We start from the raw sequence: 19,082 nt of genomic DNA, 5'->3' as shown, positions 1-19,082 counted from the left end.
GGGCCTCTCCTGTTTATCCACGGACAGTCGAGTGAGCCAAGTGAGCTCATCACACTGAGCCGAGGTTCTTCAAATCAGTTTTTCTTTTGAGTATTTGATGCGCTGGTGGGCAAACTACAGCCTGCAGGCCAAAACGTCCCCTGGCAGAGGTGTGAATGGCACATTGGCTACTCATAGAAATATCTGACTTTCCAGCCCTCATGAGGTGTCCTTAACAAGATGATGCAGCAGTTGGTTGGTGTTAAGTGTAGTTACTCACCATGCAGTGTCCTCAAAAACGTAATTCAGTACCCCAGAGCTTTCACCACAGGAATGGAGAGAGTCTGTAGTGTGGTGACATGGAGGGTAAGTGTGTTTAGCTGCACATTTGACTTTGGGTGTTTTTATTTAATTTGAGTTTGAGATCTCAGGCCTTTTTAAGACACACCGTCTAGTCACATGTCAAACAATCAATTCTGAACTACAGAACCAAGTCTAAGTTTCTTACAGTAACTTCAGATGAGAATTTTCAATGTTGTATTACTGTATTTATATTCTCCTTTGAATTAAAATGAACTGACTGATTATTCTCCCTAATGTATGATTGTGAAGTGAACTCTGACCTTTAACAATGTGATAACCCCCAACCGCAAGTCCAGCAGGTGTGACATTAACTTGTGAAGAAGTTCATTTGATCATCTTGCTGGGGGTGTCCAGCTCCAGTCCTGGAGGGCTACGGTGGCTGCAGGTCTTCATTCTCACTCTTTTCTAAATTAGTGACCAGTTGTTGCTACTAATTAACTTGTTTTGTTTTCATTTTAGTTGACTTGCTATTTAAGACTCGGACCCCTCAATTGTTTTATTCTTTCCTTGATTAGCAGCCAAACAATTATAAGATGCAAAATGAGTCAACACACGACCAGCAACCTGAGTCCATCACATATTATCTGACAGTAAATAAAGGAGAAGGTCTCAGTGATGTTGATCTGCTCAAGTCCACAAAACATTTGGGCTTTTAGAAGAAAGAAAATCAACAGTTTTAGAAATGTCTGCTGTGGCAGAATGAGAGCAGCAACAAGCCACAGAATTAAATAACAAGTTTAATTAAATAGAAGAATTGGCTTCTAATTAAGAAACTGGTTGGAGTTTGATGCTCTTACTTAGCCTCACATCTCACTTTTATTGCCTGAAATTTAAGAAAAAAATAGGGAAATTTAGAGGATTGAGTCTTCAAAAAATAACTCAATTAAAATGAGTGGAGAAGAAGTCAACAAACAACAGAAATTGGTCACTGAGTAAGAAAGTGTCAAAAAGGAAAAGCAGCAGCCACTGAAGATGTCAAGGATCGGAGCTGAACACTCGTAATCTCTGCCAACATTAAACTGACCCATCAGTAGCACACAATGAGAATGTTTAGTGTGGTCAGATAAAAATCAGGTAAGTTCAGTCAGGTGTAATGACCTTGTGGCTCAGGAGGATCGTAAATTCGTGCGACAAAGGAAACTGATTGTGTTTTAATATCCAATACGACCCTCAAATGATGTGAATTCACTGACATTCTGAGAAGACATATTCACTTCACTGCAGGACCACATTCTTTACTGACATTATATGATTTATGAAGGAAAATAAAACCTTTTGGTGCTACAAATAAACAAATAGTGTCAGACTGGCTAAGCCAGGTCTCAGTAAGTGGATATGAAGGTAACTGTGTCCTCAGTAGAACGTCGATAATTAAAACAACTTTACTTAAAGGTGAGCAAAAGTTTAGAAAATAACACCTTAAACAGCCCTGAAGTTTATGTTTTTTCAATCTTATACGAATCGATTCACTTAAACAGGGTCACCGATGGAGAGTTCAATGGAAATTCTTAGTTTATTTTTGTTGTCTATTTTTTGGCTATGAATTGATTTTGATTTTGTGACATAAATCAATTCCTGAGATGTCCTGACAGAAGACGTCCACTTGTAGTGCAGATTTACATTTCTTGGTCGTTTGTTTAAGCTGCTGAGGCCAGGCCTTCTTTGACTGGATCTTAACTTCAGGTCATTGTCAGCTCTCCTCACTGGGACTCTCCTTGACGTGTAGTTTTTGGAGTCATCTGATCAGGCTGATCAATTACAGGCAAATGACACCCATAGTTGTCTCAGAATGACACTCTTCTGTTACTTAGTGAGTGAACGAAGAACCAAAGCTCACCCCCAGTGACCTTCATGGACAAAACTTTGCACCACCTAGCAGGAAAATGTTTGGACTTGTGTGCACCTAAGAAACCTACAGGGTCGAGATATCCACTCCTTCCTATAATTAGTTTTTGGGGGTCAGAGACCTGTCTGCTTTCCGTCTAAAGTAACTTCTGGCCCATTACAGGACACTTATCGCCTCTGGCTTGGCCGTAACAAAGGAGGCAGTGAACCCTCCAAAGGGTGATGTAGGGCCCGACTGTATTAGATGAAGACCACCTGTAATGGAGTTGTGGGTGCAACGGTCAGTCCAGCATTGCTGAAGGAGAGAAAGATGCAAATCAAGATAGGCCATATGTACAGCATGTGTGTAGTCTTGATGAAGAAGGGAATGAAATAATCAAAGACTACCCAGCAGTCATAATTGTTATGGTAACCAATGAGGGCCAGTGTGTGTGAAACCTTAAAGACTAAGTTGCTGTATCGCCCCAGGGTGGCCCACTGCCATAAGGGTCAACAAGTTTAAGGGTCAAAAAGTTAAGAGAAAGTGAAAAGGATCAGGACAAAGAAACATAAAGAGCACTTGAATGTTATCCTTGATCAGCCTTGACACAGGCAGTCACCGACTCACAATGTCCCAGATCTTGCACGTTTATTATTTCCTTCTCCACCTGCACCCACAATATAGTGCACAAACCCCAATACTATCTGTTCAGTCCTGTCTATGGCTTTTTCTTCTTTCCTTCTGCTGTCTCCACTCCTCCCATCGCAAACTCCATCCTCTGCCTCCCGACTCCGGCTCTCCAAATGGAGTGAGGCTGCCCCTTTTATGGTACACCTGGATGAGCATCAGGTGCTCCCTGATGATCTTCCGGCAACACTTCCTGGTGTGGCAGAAGTGCTGCAGTCCATGGCTCTGGAACCATCCAGGCATCCCCTGGCAGAGGCCACGGACCCCTACAGGACTGAGCTTTCCAGCTCCGTATCTGTGGCCCTAATGCAATCCAGGTGGGCTGCCCTCTTGTGCCCCAGGAAAGATATTGCCCCTGTCCAGGTCATTCCCTTCTCCAGACGTCCCAGTTGGGCAAGGTCCCCGGTCGTTACCCACACATTTCATGTGTGCCAGAGAAACTCTCCATGGACCCTGCAACAATCAGGACAAGGCATCACTTCCACCTGAAGTCAACAGGAACCAAACCATCAATACACGACTTTAATTCTGAGATCTACTGACTGTAACTTGGAACTCAGGATAAAGTCAGCCAATGAATTCTGGGTATTGGCGTTGCCATAAATGAAAGTAATAATCTGAGTGAAGGAGAAGGCATTAGCTGTTGTAAGGGTCTCTTTGTAAATTAGTAGTAAGAAAACTAAAGTGGACTTGTATCAGTTTAGAGCAGTGACTCTCTCACACACACACACACACACACACACACACACACACACACACATGCAGAGGAGCTATAAAAAAAAAAGAAACAATCTGAACAAATCCACACCGCCATGACAGTGCAGGCCTAAAAAACTTAATAAGTACCTAAGAACTGATCATCTAATGTTCTGAAAATCCGGAAGTGTGACGATAACATTTAACAGTCCGTCCTGAACCAACGAGGTTTCTCTGGAAATACTTTAGATGAAAATTAGAGAATTAGATGTCACAAGTTATGTGACAGAAAAAGAATTAAAGTACATTTTTTGTTATCCTTTTGTATGAACATATTATACTTTTTGACTGGGCATTGTTACCCAGGTGGCCCCTGAAGGAAGTTTGCATGTTCTCCTCGTGTTCACTTGGGTTTTATTTTGGTGTTCCAGTTTCCTCCCATAAACCACATGCAGAGCAGATGGGGTGGCGATGCTAAATTAGTCTTTGTGTGTGTGTGTGTGTGTGTGTCTGTGTGTATTCACCTCGTTATGGACTGGCACCTTTTCCAGGTGTTGTCCAGTGTTTACTGGTTTATGCTCCAACTGCCCTGTGACTTTGCTCCTGATTAAAGGGTTAACAAAATGGACTGATGGATTGATGTTTGGATGAATTGATGGATTCTTTATTGCAGCAGGTGTGTGTCAATGAGTTGTTGATTAATAATTCATCACTATGTTGGGGCCTCAGACAGAGAAAATGAAAGCTGATTTGTGTGGACTTTTGACAATTTATGGACTTCAGCCATAAACTGAGCAGAATTCTTAACAGTTCTGAAATTCCAGCGTGAATGTGAAACAGAGACCCCCACACTGGATTTACTGTTTGGTAGTTTTGTAATTTAATTTTTCCCTCTGCAGTATCTGAGTCTCCAGACATTTTGATATTTTTGGATGCTCAATAAGCTCTTGACAGAGTTGAGTGAGGACATCTGTGTACTTTGTGGTGTAAATCTGAGTTTGGTCTCAATGTGTTTCCATGGATTATACTATTTACTGTAGTCGAGATGTCTTAGTTTGTATTAATAAAATTCATTAGAGTATTTCAGTTTTCAATATTTCCATTATCAGTGAAGTTCATACGAGTTATTAAAGATGTGAAGGCTGTCACTACCCACATTGGAGGATTTGCAGTGACCTGAGTAACAAGTGTCTGCTCTCCCCTTTCTTCTCAAGTTCCTTTGTGTTCTGAGTCCAGCCCATTCTGTCATTGACGTGGAACACCAAATTTGTGTAGGAGTGGACCACCTCTTCATCCACTCCCTGAGTAGTGACCAGACATTGAGGCTCTCTGGCCTATTGAAAGTCATTGAGCAGTTTGTTGGTGTTTCTGATGTTAAATTTGAGATAATTCCTAAAGTTCTCCACTGACTCCTCTCCCCTGTCTCATACCCTCATCAACACACCCCATAAGTGCAGAATCATCTGTGAATGTCTACAAGTGACCTGACCTGCTGTTATACAGTGGCCTCCATAATGTTTAACACAAAGACACATTTCTCCTTGATTCACCCCTCTGCTCCACAGTTTCAAATTACATATCAAACATTTCAGAAATTGTGATTAAAGAGCACACGGCAGACTTTCATTTAAGTTTATTTACAGACATTTCAGTCACACAGCACTTTTTCTACACAGTCCCCAATTTCAGGGCACCATAATGTTGGGGACACTTGGTGTCACAGGTGTTTGTGATTCCTCAGGTGGGCTTCATGACTTCATAAGACCCCTCTGCTTTTTTCTGCCCTTTGGAGTCCGTAGCTGCCTTTGTTCAACACGATGACAAGAGTTGTGACAGTGACAGTCACAGAAGTCATTATGAGGCCGGCTTGTCTGACTCCTCTTCTATAATCAGGCTGTGGTCCTACAATGAGCTGATGGTCAGATGTTGTTATTTCTCATTTTCGTTCTTTAGTTTCTATTTTATTTTGATGAATTTATACAAATCTGAGTCCTCATATGTGGTAGTTCTGTATTTACTGAGTGGTCTCATCTTTTCTTGCATTTTGCCTTGTAGTTTGTACTGTTGTGTTGTGTTTTTGAGGAGGCCATGATGGATGGGCCATCTAGCTCTGTGAAGAGGATTACTTGTGTTTGACACTCACTGCACACCCCGCCTACATACAGGGTGGTCTCTCTCTGAATTGCCCTCTTAAGATTTCTTCCATTTTATTTCCCTACAAGACTTATTTGGTAGTTTGTTTCTTGTCTTCTTAGGGAATCTGGAGTAGGGGGGCTCTCAAAAAAATGGGCCCGTTAAAGCCCACTGAGACACTCCTTGGGTGACTTTTGAATATACAAGAAAAGAAATTTTGTTGTTTCTAGAGTGAGGTGCGCAGAGTGAAGAGTAAAGCAGACAGGCCTGTTCCTTGAGCTGCTCCAGAGTTGCTCACTCAGTCCTTGAGTCTCCCAGACTGTGCTCTGCCTGACAGATAGCCCATCACCAGGACACCACAGGCTCACCCACCTGCAGATCTCTGAGCTGACCCCTTTAACAGGGATGGCTGGGTGGTCTTGAAGGCTCTGCAGAAACCAAAAAACATAAACATAAACAGTTTATTTAAAAAAAAAAAATTCATCTAAACAAAACATCTGAGGTAAGTGTTTTATCTTGGTAGAGTAATATATATATATTGCTCTACTTCCCCCTATTGTATTATTAATATGTAGCCTTAGAATGCCTAATCTCACAGACTTACGACTGTTTATAAGGTATTATTGTATATCTTATCTCCACCTTCCCTTCAATATCTATAACCTCAGACAATTAGATGTAGTAAAAAGACAAGCAGGAGTCAAGTTACACATAAAATAATGTATTATTGATAATATTCATAAATAATAACAAAATGCAAAGTACATTTGAATATTAACAACCATTCAATCTGATTAAATGGTGATGTGTTGTTTCAGGTGGCACACAAACTTGTAGTTACTTCAAATGCCGCTAGTTAAGGCATCATTGGTGCTCGGCTTTCTTTAGAACAGGCCTCAAGCCTGTCTCAATATGGCTGAAGTTGTGCTCTTCATTGTGCTCTTCCTGTCAGTTCATGGTGTGATGGTCTTCATCAGTTGTTAACAAGAGAAAGATATTTCTACATCATTACAGGTTAGCAAGAGAGATGCTTCTTCATCATATGTTGGTTAGAGAGAGAGAGAATGTGATTGAGCAAGAAGATTTATGGGTTTTCTGTCCAACCCCTACAGCCAATAGGATATCATGGTACTTATAGGCCTCTGAGACAAGCCAATTCCAAACAGCCATATCTCAGACCAATGGGGGGAAATAGTACATCTTAACACCTCAACCACCCCAAGAACATATGTTAAGCTAACCTGGCTTTGTGTGGGGGATGAGAGAAAGACTTTAGCAAAGAAACACTCGCCAAACTGGTTTAAGACACATCCCCCAAATCCTTTTGTAAAATTGCAAAGAGACTCAATCGTAAAAAGGGGGGGACAAACACGAAAGCCTCTCACCAAAGTAACACTAAATTACATTGCTTTGCCTAAATTACAAATAAAGACATACAAAACATTTATCAAGTTATATGCAAAATCTCACATCACAACAGTAACATATATAAATATAATTTCTGAGTTTCAGAATTCCTTTAAGTTTCCTTCTTCCTGAATTCAACAGAATCGTTTGTGTATTTCGTGTATCTTACTTGACTCCAAAAAATGACAACGGCAGACAACGTCCTCACATGTCTGACTCAGGATATCAAGTGGCCTTGTAGATCCTCTAATTACTGACGTGATGTGTTTAAGTCCTCCTGGCCTTTCACCAGTTTCTTTACTTGCACACTCCAGTTTGTTTTTATTATTTTTGGTGTTGTGTGAACTTCACATTTCCCAGTTTGTCGATGTGATGTCTTCTAAATGTCAAGAACTAACTCATACACTGGTGTGCCTTCAAACTGACTTCTGTATTTGGCATACTCTTCAAGCCCAAACTCAATCTTGCATCAATTAAATTAAACCTTTCTGTTAATCTTTATTGTCATTCCTGTTTGTTAAATTAAATCTAAGTTGTGTCATGAAATCTTAAACAAATGTGCTGTGAAAATATCAGGAGTCACAAAGAGAAGAAGAAATCACAAAGTGAACGTGAATTGTGATCTGACCACGCATGTCCTCTTGTGTGTCCAAACAGAAACAGCTGGGGGCGACACTGAGTGACATCAAGAGGAGACTTGAGGAGAAAGAGAAGACATTAAAGGAGACGAGGAGGGTGATGGACGAGATGAAGGTGAGTGGAATAGGAAGAGAGCACTTCATATCAAAGAGAGGAGAAACAAATGAGAACTTGAAGCGCAGCAGAGCTTCACTGGTGATGGTGAGTAGGGACACGAGAAGAGAAGGTTAGAGAAGACGTTGTGTGGTGTCCTTCATGGCCTTTCACTGTTGACAGAATCCCAGGTGTTACTCAGTGGAGATTCAGACAGCATCACCCTAAAGTCCTCTGATATTCCATCAGCTGCTTAAAGGGGACTTAACTCTACTGACAGAAACTCACACTGAAGGTCGACGCTGATGTTCTGAATTAGATCAGCAGGCACAAAGTTCAATTTTTTAAATAATTTTTAGTTTGTTGTAAGAAAATAACATTACATACAATCAATTTGAACTTATACAACAAATGACTTTCAAAGTCAAATTAGAAAATAAAATTTAAAAATAAATCAAAGTTTAAACTGAAAGCAGGAAAAAAAGGATAAAATCTGCAAAACAGAATTCAACCAGCAGCTAAGAGAAATAGAGGAGAGCAGAGAGAAGAAAATAACGTAGGAAACTTAAATAATAAATAAATAAATAAAGTAAAAAGGGAGAATATCCTTTTCTCCTGATATCAATGCTTTTTCTAAAGTTTTATTAATTAGACCTTTTTTTTTTTTTTAAAAAAGTGAGAATTTTATTTTGTCCAGTTTCAGATAGTGAAGAACATCTGTGACCCAGTGACTTATGACAGGTGGGCTGGGGGTCTTCAAGTTAAGCAAGACAAGTCTACGCGCTCATAATGTGGTAAAGGCAGCTACAGTTAATGTGTCCTCCTCCACTTTAAGCCCCTCTGGTAGCCCACCAAACGCAGTTGTTAATGAGTTAGGAGTGATTGTGACCCCAAGGCTGTCTGAAAAAATATTCAAACACTTTGGCTGAAAATGATGTAACTTGGTGCCCTCCTAAAACATGTGGCCCACTGAGGCTCGAGCTCGACTGCCACACTTGTAGGCTTGATCTTACCCTAGATACATTTTGGACAATTTTAAATGAGATGTATGTGACTGATTAATCTCATCTGCTTTGTTGTTTCCTCCTAGAATTCCTGCTTATTAGTGATGCATGAAATCCCCTGTCTACACCCATGCTGACCGTGACATTTTTCAGCCATTGTTCCTTCCTCTGGATGTTGTTCAAAGTCTTGTTTCATGTTGTTTTTTGTTTATTTATTTACGGTATGTTAATGTAGATTTTGTTGAGTATGCACATTATTCTTTGTATGTGAACCTGTCTATAAGCTGCCTGTGTTACGTTCCATTTGGCATCTGTGTGGCTCACCAAGAGGCAGGGCCACCTGCCAATCACTGCCAGGAACTGCCCTTCCACCCTATAAATTCGGAGGGTCTCCCACAGTTCCTGGCACTTCATTATGTTTACGCTCTGTGAGTTTAGTGAGTTGTTGTGTTCTTTTGGCTGTGTCCTATGTTTTTGTGATTTTTTTCTTTAATCAATTTAGTCTCAGTTTTATCAAGACTGATGTGTGGCTTAGGCAGACCTTCTGATCACTATGTCACTACTAATCCTCAGCTTTGCACCTAAGTCTTGAAATGTGACCTGCAGCACTGATAGTCTGATTATTTAATGACAACTGAATATCATTTACAAGGAAAACTGGATCCTTCTTTCCCTGCTCTGGCAAGAAGCATATCCACCCAACCAGGGAGGTTTCCACACCCAAATACTGTCCGGGAGGTGGACTCCAACTGCCCTTCCTAAAATGAATTAAGTACCACCAATCACTGCAACAAATTCAAACTGTTCTTCAAAGTATCAAAATACCAACAATTGTGTCTTGTGATTGGTTATTCTTATTAGGTGACTCGATTCTAAATCTTTATCCTATTTATTCAGATTTATGTGGAAAGAGATGTGGAAGAAAATGAGAAGAGCTTCACTGATCTGATAGGTTGCATTGAGGAAGCTGACAGGAAACTGACTGAGAAAATCAAAGAACAAGAAAAGAGAGAAACGGAGAAGACTGAAGGAGTCATGGAGCAACTGGAGAAGGAGATTGAGGAGCTGAAGAGGAGAGAAGCTGAGCTGAAGGAGCTTTCAGAGACCAAGGACCATCTCCACTTCCTGCAGGTAAGAGCAACACTTCACAGGGACTCTGATCAGACTGGGGTGTGTGGGACCTGAGAACATTTAGATGGAGATTGAAAAGATCTGGGGAGTTTGTACAACATGACAAGAACGGGCCATTCAGCTCAACAGACATCATCTTGCCATATTTTTTTTTTAACATTTCCAAAATTCTATATTCAAAAATCTCAGCTGCAACCTTCATGTTCATGACAGGCAAATTAATCTACAGGTTTTTGTGTGAAATTAAATGTAAAAGAGGACATCTAATAAAGGATGGTGCCAACTCTTCTGTTTGAGCACTTAAACAGATGAGATTCAAATCCTTCAGCATTTCCTCACATCTCAGACCCTTCAGTCAAGTCTTGTCTCTCATTCTTGTGTGCTTGTGTCTCAAACTACACACAATAGTCCTGATGTTCACTGTGTTTTACAGACATTAGGGAGATTCTCTTCTTGATTTATCATCCACACATTGTAGGCGCCATATAACTCAGCTTGCCGTAGCTTTCTCTCCATTGTGTAGTTGATGATGGTTATGTATCTATCACACTTCTGAGCTGCTCACCTTCAAATGTATAATCGTACTGAAGAGATTTCTTCAAACAAGTGCTACAGAACAATAATAATCCCAAGGCCTTCTTTTGTGTGCCAAGTCAATTCAGGACCCACCTGACCCCTCAATCCCTTTATCTTGATTTGCCTCTCATGGAGTCCTGCGTGAAAAGCTCATTAAGGTCACTAATCTCTTATGCTCCACTACACTCCATCAAATATCCTCTTATACATAACCAACAAGTCAATGACAGGTGTTCTCACCATTTAAATCCACGCTGACTGCCCACCACACTGATACTTAATTCAGATGAGCCCCCTCTTATCAGAATTACTTACTTTTTAATGTCTCCTTTCTGAAATCTTGTCCCCTCTTCTCTCCTGATGCAGACTTTCTCATCTTGCTGTGTCCTTACTGCTGATGGAGACTCGCTGAGCTTCACTGTCACGACTGATTTCTCATCTGAGAACCTGAGAAAGGAGCTGTCAGGTCTGAAAAAGGGTCTGGAGCACATCAGCCAGTGGATCATCATGACAAGGACACCATCAGGTACAGCATCTGGTGACATTGTGTTTGTTGTTGAAGTCCATTAGGAGGACCAGAGTGACAATAAGAGGGCATCCTTTGTGGTTAAGGAAATTTTACTGTGTAGTGCCTTTCACAGTCATTAGCTGAGTGACAACAGACTCTGACAATAAACTGCTGCTTTTAATCAGATGTTTTGGAATTGTGCATTGAAATATTAAACTCCTTATACTTTTTAAATATATATTCTAACATAAGTATATAAGTACATTTTTCATTTGACATTTGGATTCTTTACATTTCCTTTGCTTTGCTCAACTTAAGATTAATGAACAGAAATGTGTTTAAAATGGCTAAGCCGGCTCAGAGCACAAATGAATTGTTTATTTGAGAACAGTGAAGACGTTAATAGAATCAAATTGAGCTCAGCGTCAGTGCTTTATAATATCAAAACATCTCAATCTGCTCCTGCTGTCTTCGGTGTCCATTACATTCTGTTGGATGGAGTCCACAATAAAAGTTCACGTTCATCCATTTTCAGCTTTGCTCCCCCTGGGATCTCATGTTTTATATTCCTGCTGTTGTTTGCTCAGAAGTCATGTCTCCCACCAACACTTAAAAGGATTTTACAGACCAAAAGCATTTTATTTGATATATTTTGGTGGAGAAGATAAGCAAATTGGAGGACTACATCAGAACTCCTCTGTCACGGATACGTAATGAACACTCACTTCCGGTGGGATTTTATCCTGGTGCCCCAAATGAGGTGCAACTTAATTAGCTGGCAAAAGAAGTGAGGTCACTGGCCTGTGAGCTCAATGAAGACATACCATTAGCAGGAGCAGCACCCTCTCGATTCAAGATGGAATTTATTTCCTCCTTGAGTCTTGAAGATGTCCCCAACTGATGTGTTTGTCAGAACAAATTACAAGCCATGAAATCTAAGGGATATTCTCTAGAACCCCCATGATCTAACTGTGGTGAGGCAAAGATCAGGGCAAGGGGATAACAGCGTTGAGTTTTCCTAGCAGCACAGATGTTTATGGAAGAGTGGCCAGGCAGAAGATACTCTCGAGTAAAAGACAAATGGCAGCCTGAGAGCATCAAGGGAAAGATTCAAAGATCTGATGAGACAAACATTGAACTCTTTAGATAGAAGATCAAGCAGGATGTCTGAAGAGGACCAGGCACTGCTCACCACCTGCCTAATGAGTGTCCTTGAGTCACCGAGCCAATGTCCAAAACCCATGGGACATGTGTGGATACATCTGAAGATGGCAGTTCACAGAAAGAAATCTAACAGAGTTTGAGAGGATCTGCCAGGTAGAATGGGATCAACTTGCCAAACCCAGGAATGCAAAGCTGGTAGTTACACTGAGTCATGAAGACTACCAAAGGGGCTTCCACTAACACCTGAATTAAGTTTCTGAATAATTCAAGGAAGGAGAAATTTCAGTTTCATTTTGTAATAAATTTGCAGACCTTTCTGAGAACTTGTGCTGACTTTGTCATTATGGGTTACTGAGTATAGATTGATGAATACAAAAGGCACATTAAAAAAGTGAAGAGGTCCGAATATGTTTTGATTATCTGCAAACTTATTTTTAATGTGAATTGTAAATAAGGACCAGGAGAAGATAAAGATTTGGGGTACCTTAAGAAGCAAACTCCATATAAATTGATGGAAAAAGATAAAAAACAGATTGTTAAATGGTAAGCTCAAAATAATAAAATAAGGATACAAAATGGTGGCAGCGCCCATTAAGAAGAAGACGGGCCAGAAGGGATAGGGACAAGGGACAATGGCCCAGAGGTGACGTCAGCCCTTACCTCAACGTGGAATTACAACCCGATAAGACTTTGCATTGTCTGCCATGCGCACGTCTGACAGAATATTCTAAATTACGTTTTACCTAATTTCTTATTTATTTCCTATTTGTTCGATTTTAACTGTACTGTAGCTCAATTACAAAATGTGTTTAAGAATTTAACTAATATTACACACTGTAACCCTTCAGAGTTTCCATTCTTCTTCTCTTTTCTTTTTATTTTCAGCTCATGAAGCTCCAGTTTTCGCCCTCCAGCCTCCTAAACCTCAGAGCAGAGACGACTTTTTAAAATGTGAGTTTGTGCTTTGATTGAATGGATCATCACAATTATAATCATTGAAGTTTTAATAGAGCAGGACAGGCTTAGGATATGAAAGTCTGAGTGTTGTGTGACTGAGGGGCTGAGAGTGATGGGGGTCCTGTGACTGGTGCATTATGGGATAGAGAGACTCAGGCAGTGAATCACCAAAGCCATCTGTTGAACCCGAGTCTTGATGTGTCCAAAAATGTACAAAAAGGAAACAAAAAAATAAAATCCACGTTGTGGGGTGCACTTACTTTTTCATATGGCTGTATATACAGACACAGATTAAAGTGTTGCTTTAAAAATGAAGCACAATTGTATGTGAAATAAGTTAAATAAACAAATGAAAATGGCAGAGAAAATTATTAGGGGTCCTTAGAAGTTTAAAGACCTCACTGGACTGTCGTGACATCTCAAGCCGACTGATTCCTCTGAGTGTCACCAGGGTCTTCAGTCACTCAGTCAAGTCCTCACTCTGTTGTGTTGTGTCATTGTGTGCCTCACACTGAACGAAGACAAGAGAAGAGGATGAGATGAAGAAGGTCACAGCCAAGGGTGGTCAAGGTGAAGACTACAAGACCACTTCCACAGAGCTTCATGTTCCAGTGAGCACAGCTGCTAATATTCTTAGGATACTTGAGGGTCCGCAGGGCTGTATCCCACCTCCCTGATGAGACCACCAGAGTAAAGCTGACCTCAGATTGAACAGAAGGAGAGTTGAAATGGTGGAGAAAAAGCAAGAAAACATCAGGAGAGACTCAGGTGGACCTCCGGGATCAAAGGACAAAAAAGCTATGACCACCAAGAATGGGGGAAAATAAGACATTGTAATGTTCTGATTTGTCTGCTATGAGCCCTGAACTGAATCCAAGTCAACATCCATGGAAAGAGCTGAACGTCACAGCTGGGAGAAAAAGGCCATCAGACATCAAGAGTGGGCCGGGTGGGCAGTGCGAGGAGCAGAAGTCTCATCCAGAGCCACAGGAAGGGCTTGATGGCAGTTATTACCTCCAGATAATGAGCGACAGAACATGAGGTGAGGGTATGAATCACTTTGTGTGAGCCATCGGAATTTGATTTATTGTTTCAAATAATCCGTGAAGTCGAAATACAAAGAAAGAGTCTGCTGTGTGGAATAAGAATGGCGGGTGACAGTCACTGGGGTCAGTTTACACTTATTTGACCTGAAAAGTGGAATTTGTGTTTAAAAAGTAGAAGGGGACAAAAACTACTGGGGGCATCTCGGTGATACAAACAGTAGAGAGACAGATGTGAAAGGCACTATATAATATAGAGATATTAAAGTCACTAGATACTGTAAGAGATGGGAAAGAACTGATATGATAGATGGAGAGAACAAAGAGAAAGTAAGAATATAATGCATAAATATGAAAGACACTATATAAGAGAAAGATGAGAAGTGCACTAAAATAATAAATAATAGGAAAGACATTATAACACTGAGAGAGAAAATGACAAATTGGAAAAGTAGACAGATGTGGCATTAAAATAGACAGATATACATGAAAGGTGCTATATAATACAGTAGATAAAGGAGGAATACAGTGTGGTGTGGTGGTGAAGACTTTGGGCTTCAAACCCTGAGGTTGTGGGTTCAAATCCCACTACTGACACCACTGGGTGACCTGAGCAAGTCACGTCATCTGCCTGGGATACAATTGGACAAAGAAAAGGAAACAATGGAATATCAGATGATGGGAGTCACCTTGGATAAGAATGACAGTCACATAATAATAAGAGATGACAGGAAACACACTAAAGAGAGAAAGAGAGAGACAATGACAGATGGGAAAGGCACTATATGATAGATAGATATATAGATAGATAGATAGATAGATAGATCCGATCGAATTAAAAATCAACAAATTTAGATTGGCAACTTCTATTGAAATAATTTATGTGTCTGTGAAGTATGACAGTGGATTGATTTTAAATTAACTTAACTTTTAAATTAACTTTAAATTTACTTTGACAGTAAAAGTGTAATTTTAATAAAGCCAGCGGTCAGTGTGGACAGTCCATTAGAACTTTGACCTCCACGGGGACCTTATGGTATTTATCATAATTTCCGATGACTCAGATGACTTCCAAATGTTTAACTTGCCTGCTTTTCTCTTTCTTGTCTTTTGCTGTCTTTTTATGATTTAATTTTAAATTCCCACAGATTCTGTCCAATCAGATGAGCCCTTTAGTATTAGTGTCTCATCAGCGCAGCTCCTGATTGGTTCTTGTTAATTGTCTGTGTTGTGCTCCACCCTCACTCCCAGATTTCCTCACTCATTTTCTTTTCTCTCCTTTCAGACTTCTGTCCCCTCACACTGGACTTCAACACAGCAAACAGAGACCTCTGTCTGTTTGAAGGGAACAAGAAGGTGACACGTTTGGGGACAAAGAGTGAATATCCTGATCATCCTGATAGATTTGAACGGTGGCGTCAAGTTCTGTGCAGAGAGGCTCTGACTGGGACTCGCTCTTACTGGGAGGTGGAGTGCAGTGGGCGCTTCATGAGGATTGGCGTCGCACATAAAGGACTGAGCAGAAAAGGATGGGGCAGGGAGTGTCGCCTTGGAAACAACAACAAGTCCTGGTGTTTGCGGTGTTCTCATTCCAAGTACTCTGTACATCACAATGACAAGGAGACTGTAATCAGCGCCCCCTACAGCCCCACAATAGGTGTGTATCTGGACTGGCCTGCTGGCTCTCTGTCATTTTATAGCGTCTCACACACAATGACCCTCCTGCACAGGTTCAACACCTCCTTCACTGAGCCCCTTTATCCAGGGTTTTGGCTTGGTCCTTACTCCAGTATAACAATCAGCCATCTGACACCATGTGACCACTGAACAGTAAGTACCCTTCACTGGTCACTTGATGTCCCCACAAATGAAGGTCCTCTTTGTGTTTGTAGTTTGGGGTGAAATTAAATTTACAGGAGACAGCACCTCTGTGATTGAATTTCTGGATGAGAATGCGGCCTGTCAGGGTTTCAATTATTATTGGGTTTGAGTAGCCAATCAGGTGTGTGTGTCATAGTGAGGGGTGGAGACACCTCAGATCTACAAATACCAGTCTGACCAGCAGGGGTCACTGTTGATTCACAGACACATGTCCTTCAGGTTGACACCTCAACAACTACTGAGTCCCCCAAGTGTCACTGAATGTCACCTGTTAAGTAGGACAGGCGTGTGGTCCTGCTGGATCAGCACAGCTGAAAGGCGCTATACAGACTCAGTATGGAGAGCTCTTAAATAGTGACTATATGTAGGAGCAGAGAGTGACAGATGGGACTGGAGTGTTGTCCACTCACCAGACATTTTGTGGCCCTCCATTGGTCACTCAAAGGATCCTTCACTTCAGAATGAATTCACTGTGAATGTCTGAAGATGAGGACTCACCGGTCAGTCAGATGTCAGCCTTACTGACAGAGTTTGATGTTTTAGTTGATGTCACATTAAACTTTAAACTGCACCTCCTCATTGTCCCCAGATTTGTCACTCTTGGTACCCTGAAAGCTCCAACATCTTCAAAAAATGAATTCTTGGTCAGTTGGCACACACTTGACATGGGTGCACATGTGTGGCTTTGCAGTGGACTGGCACCCCGTCCAGGGTTGGCCCACCTTGTCCACAAACCTGAAACTGAAAAGCAGATTAGAAAGACATGGAATGGACAGAAGGGGTCACTGATTGGTCAGTCGCCACACTACTGCCTCTTGTGGCCACTCTGAATATTAAACAGCAATTTATACAAAAAGGAAATCTAAAAGATAAAAGCAGAAAGCATTCAGTGAAATCCTGAGCAGTGAAACATGAAAGGAGAGAATGAGAAACAATCAGAGAGTCAGACGAATGGAGACTTTAACAGGAGGACTGAGGGGTGGGACTGAAGTGCAGTGGCGCCCTCTAGTGGACACCCGCCATATTACACACATGGGAAAGGTCAGCAGTGAAGGGGGGAGAAAAGAATACAGTGCAGTGGAAAAGAAATGAAATTAAATTTATTAAATTACTTAAACTACATTCTGATACTAGAAAAATAAATATAGAGTTAGATAAATGTCGATATAAGTTAAGTAGGTATAATAAAATATGCATCTTTGTTTGAAAAAAAAACATTGGGGGTGGGACGCGATTAAAATTGTTATGAAAACTCGGGTCACAAATACTTAAAGGCTGAGAAACGCTGAGTTAAGGTCAAATATGTAACATCTTGTTATAATTTAAGGCATCTGTGATGTATAACTGATGCAATGTGTTTATTTTGTTTAGTTTATTATCCTACTGAAGAAACATTTTCATTAGCCTGGTTTAAATGTAATAATTTATCTCTAACTGTTATTTATGATATGAGACTGGGAACTGAGAGTCTATGATTGTCATTAATAGTGTTGTATTGTATTATACATATAATTGATAAAGCATTGTTTTATGTAATGTGTTCGCTCTACTCTTCACCCTTCTTTATTTGGCATATCAAATATTTTAATTTGGCCTCTCAATTTAGTGGTTGTTAAGGCCTCTCCAACTCAGTGGTGGCACTTTATCAATGAAGGACAGTTGGTGTTCTACGAACGAAGACTTTAAGTGACTGTACTGCACTAATGACTCTTGGTCTGCTGCACATACCTGAGAATAGCTGTGAAGAAACAAATCGCTTTTCCAGAGTGGAAGGAGTGCGGAATCAAAGAAAGATTGTAAGTCCAGCTAAGTAAATCTGATGCCATGATATATGCTGACATTTTGCTGCAGAAACAAAGTTTTTCTGGACTTTAACAGAAACAGGCTGTGAAATGCCACTGAAGTGAGATGACAGCTGTTGAATGTGAAGGGGTCTCTTGATTGACTGCTGTATCCAATGCAGGACAAGAGACAGTCACCATGTGTGCATCTCATGAGCTCTCTAATGGCAATCGGACTGTTTAGTTTCTGTTCCAGTAATGACAAAGACTTCAGTTCATGTACCAGTCACACATTTGTTCGGAGGGATCTGCAAAGCCAACAAGAAAAAGACTTTGTCTACAAACCACTGGGTTGGACAAGGCATGAATATAGAAAGTTTAGGAATATACTTGAAAAACATTATAAGAGGGCCTCAAAGGTGTGAGGATATGTATAATGTACCACCAATGATGTTAACTTGTAAATGAAAGAGAATAGAACATCCGATAGTGATGTTGGGCAGGATACAAATAATGTACAATTATGCAATAATACTAATTAAAAACAATTAATAATCATAGCAATAGATCTAGAATAGCACCTGATTTATATTACAACTATTGTAACTCATATAAAGGGATCAGACACCAAAGGGTGGGCACAGATATCAACATAGTGTAGCTAGAAATGTTAGGAGTGTCAAAGAATAGAGAAGTCCACCAAGATGCTCTATAGATTTATAATGTAATCTGAGGCTATGGTACCCACTGCATGGGCTCAGTGATATTCAGATACAACACTGACTATGTAGAACATAACAGGAGATCTCCACCTACACCACTGGTGAGATACAATGATCACTACTTAGTAACACCATGTTAAATGTAACTGTTTGTCCAAGTGTACTGTAACTTATTGTTAATACTTATTTACGCTGGTATATCAGATGAATGAAACAGGAGCTACAGTGGCACTACACCCCACATTTCCACAAATGTTCTTGAAGAACTGTCTACACTGTGAAGGGGGATCGAGTACCTTTCGCTTTGTGGATAAGACCTTCAAGTATTATTTTTTTGTCTCAGATCCAGTGACAATGGGTGGTTCATTTTGTTGCCAACAGGGGGTGATATAGCTCTCTAGTTGGAATAAGTTCTTTTGTAATTGCAGCATTTTAAGTAACCATATAGATATGATATTTCCCCGGTTTTCAAAGGGGTTTTTTTTGGGTTTTT

At 40.6% G+C, this 19,082-nt stretch overlaps 1 protein-coding gene across 1 annotated transcript in view; it reads left to right on the top strand.

Annotated features, from left to right (window-relative positions):
- LOC120528990 (tripartite motif-containing protein 16-like) overlaps positions 1-16,032 on the top strand; it is a 32,029-nt gene extending 15,997 nt beyond the window's left edge. Inside the window, exons 4-6 of the mRNA XM_039753056.1 lie at positions 9,724-9,858; positions 13,129-13,156; positions 15,491-16,032. Of these exons, the coding sequence (XP_039608990.1) occupies positions 9,724-9,858; positions 13,129-13,156; positions 15,491-16,032 (705 nt within the window). The remainder of the gene's footprint in view (positions 1-9,723; positions 9,859-13,128; positions 13,157-15,490) is intronic.
- The last annotated feature ends 3,050 nt before the right edge of the window (positions 16,033-19,082 follow it).

Source organism: Polypterus senegalus, chromosome 4, assembly GCF_016835505.1.
Source record: "Polypterus senegalus isolate Bchr_013 chromosome 4, ASM1683550v1, whole genome shotgun sequence".
NCBI classification, from domain to species: Eukaryota; Metazoa; Chordata; class Cladistia; order Polypteriformes; family Polypteridae; genus Polypterus; species Polypterus senegalus.
Note: the sequence above shows the minus strand (reverse complement) of the source record. Positions and strands in the feature narration are given on the sequence as shown.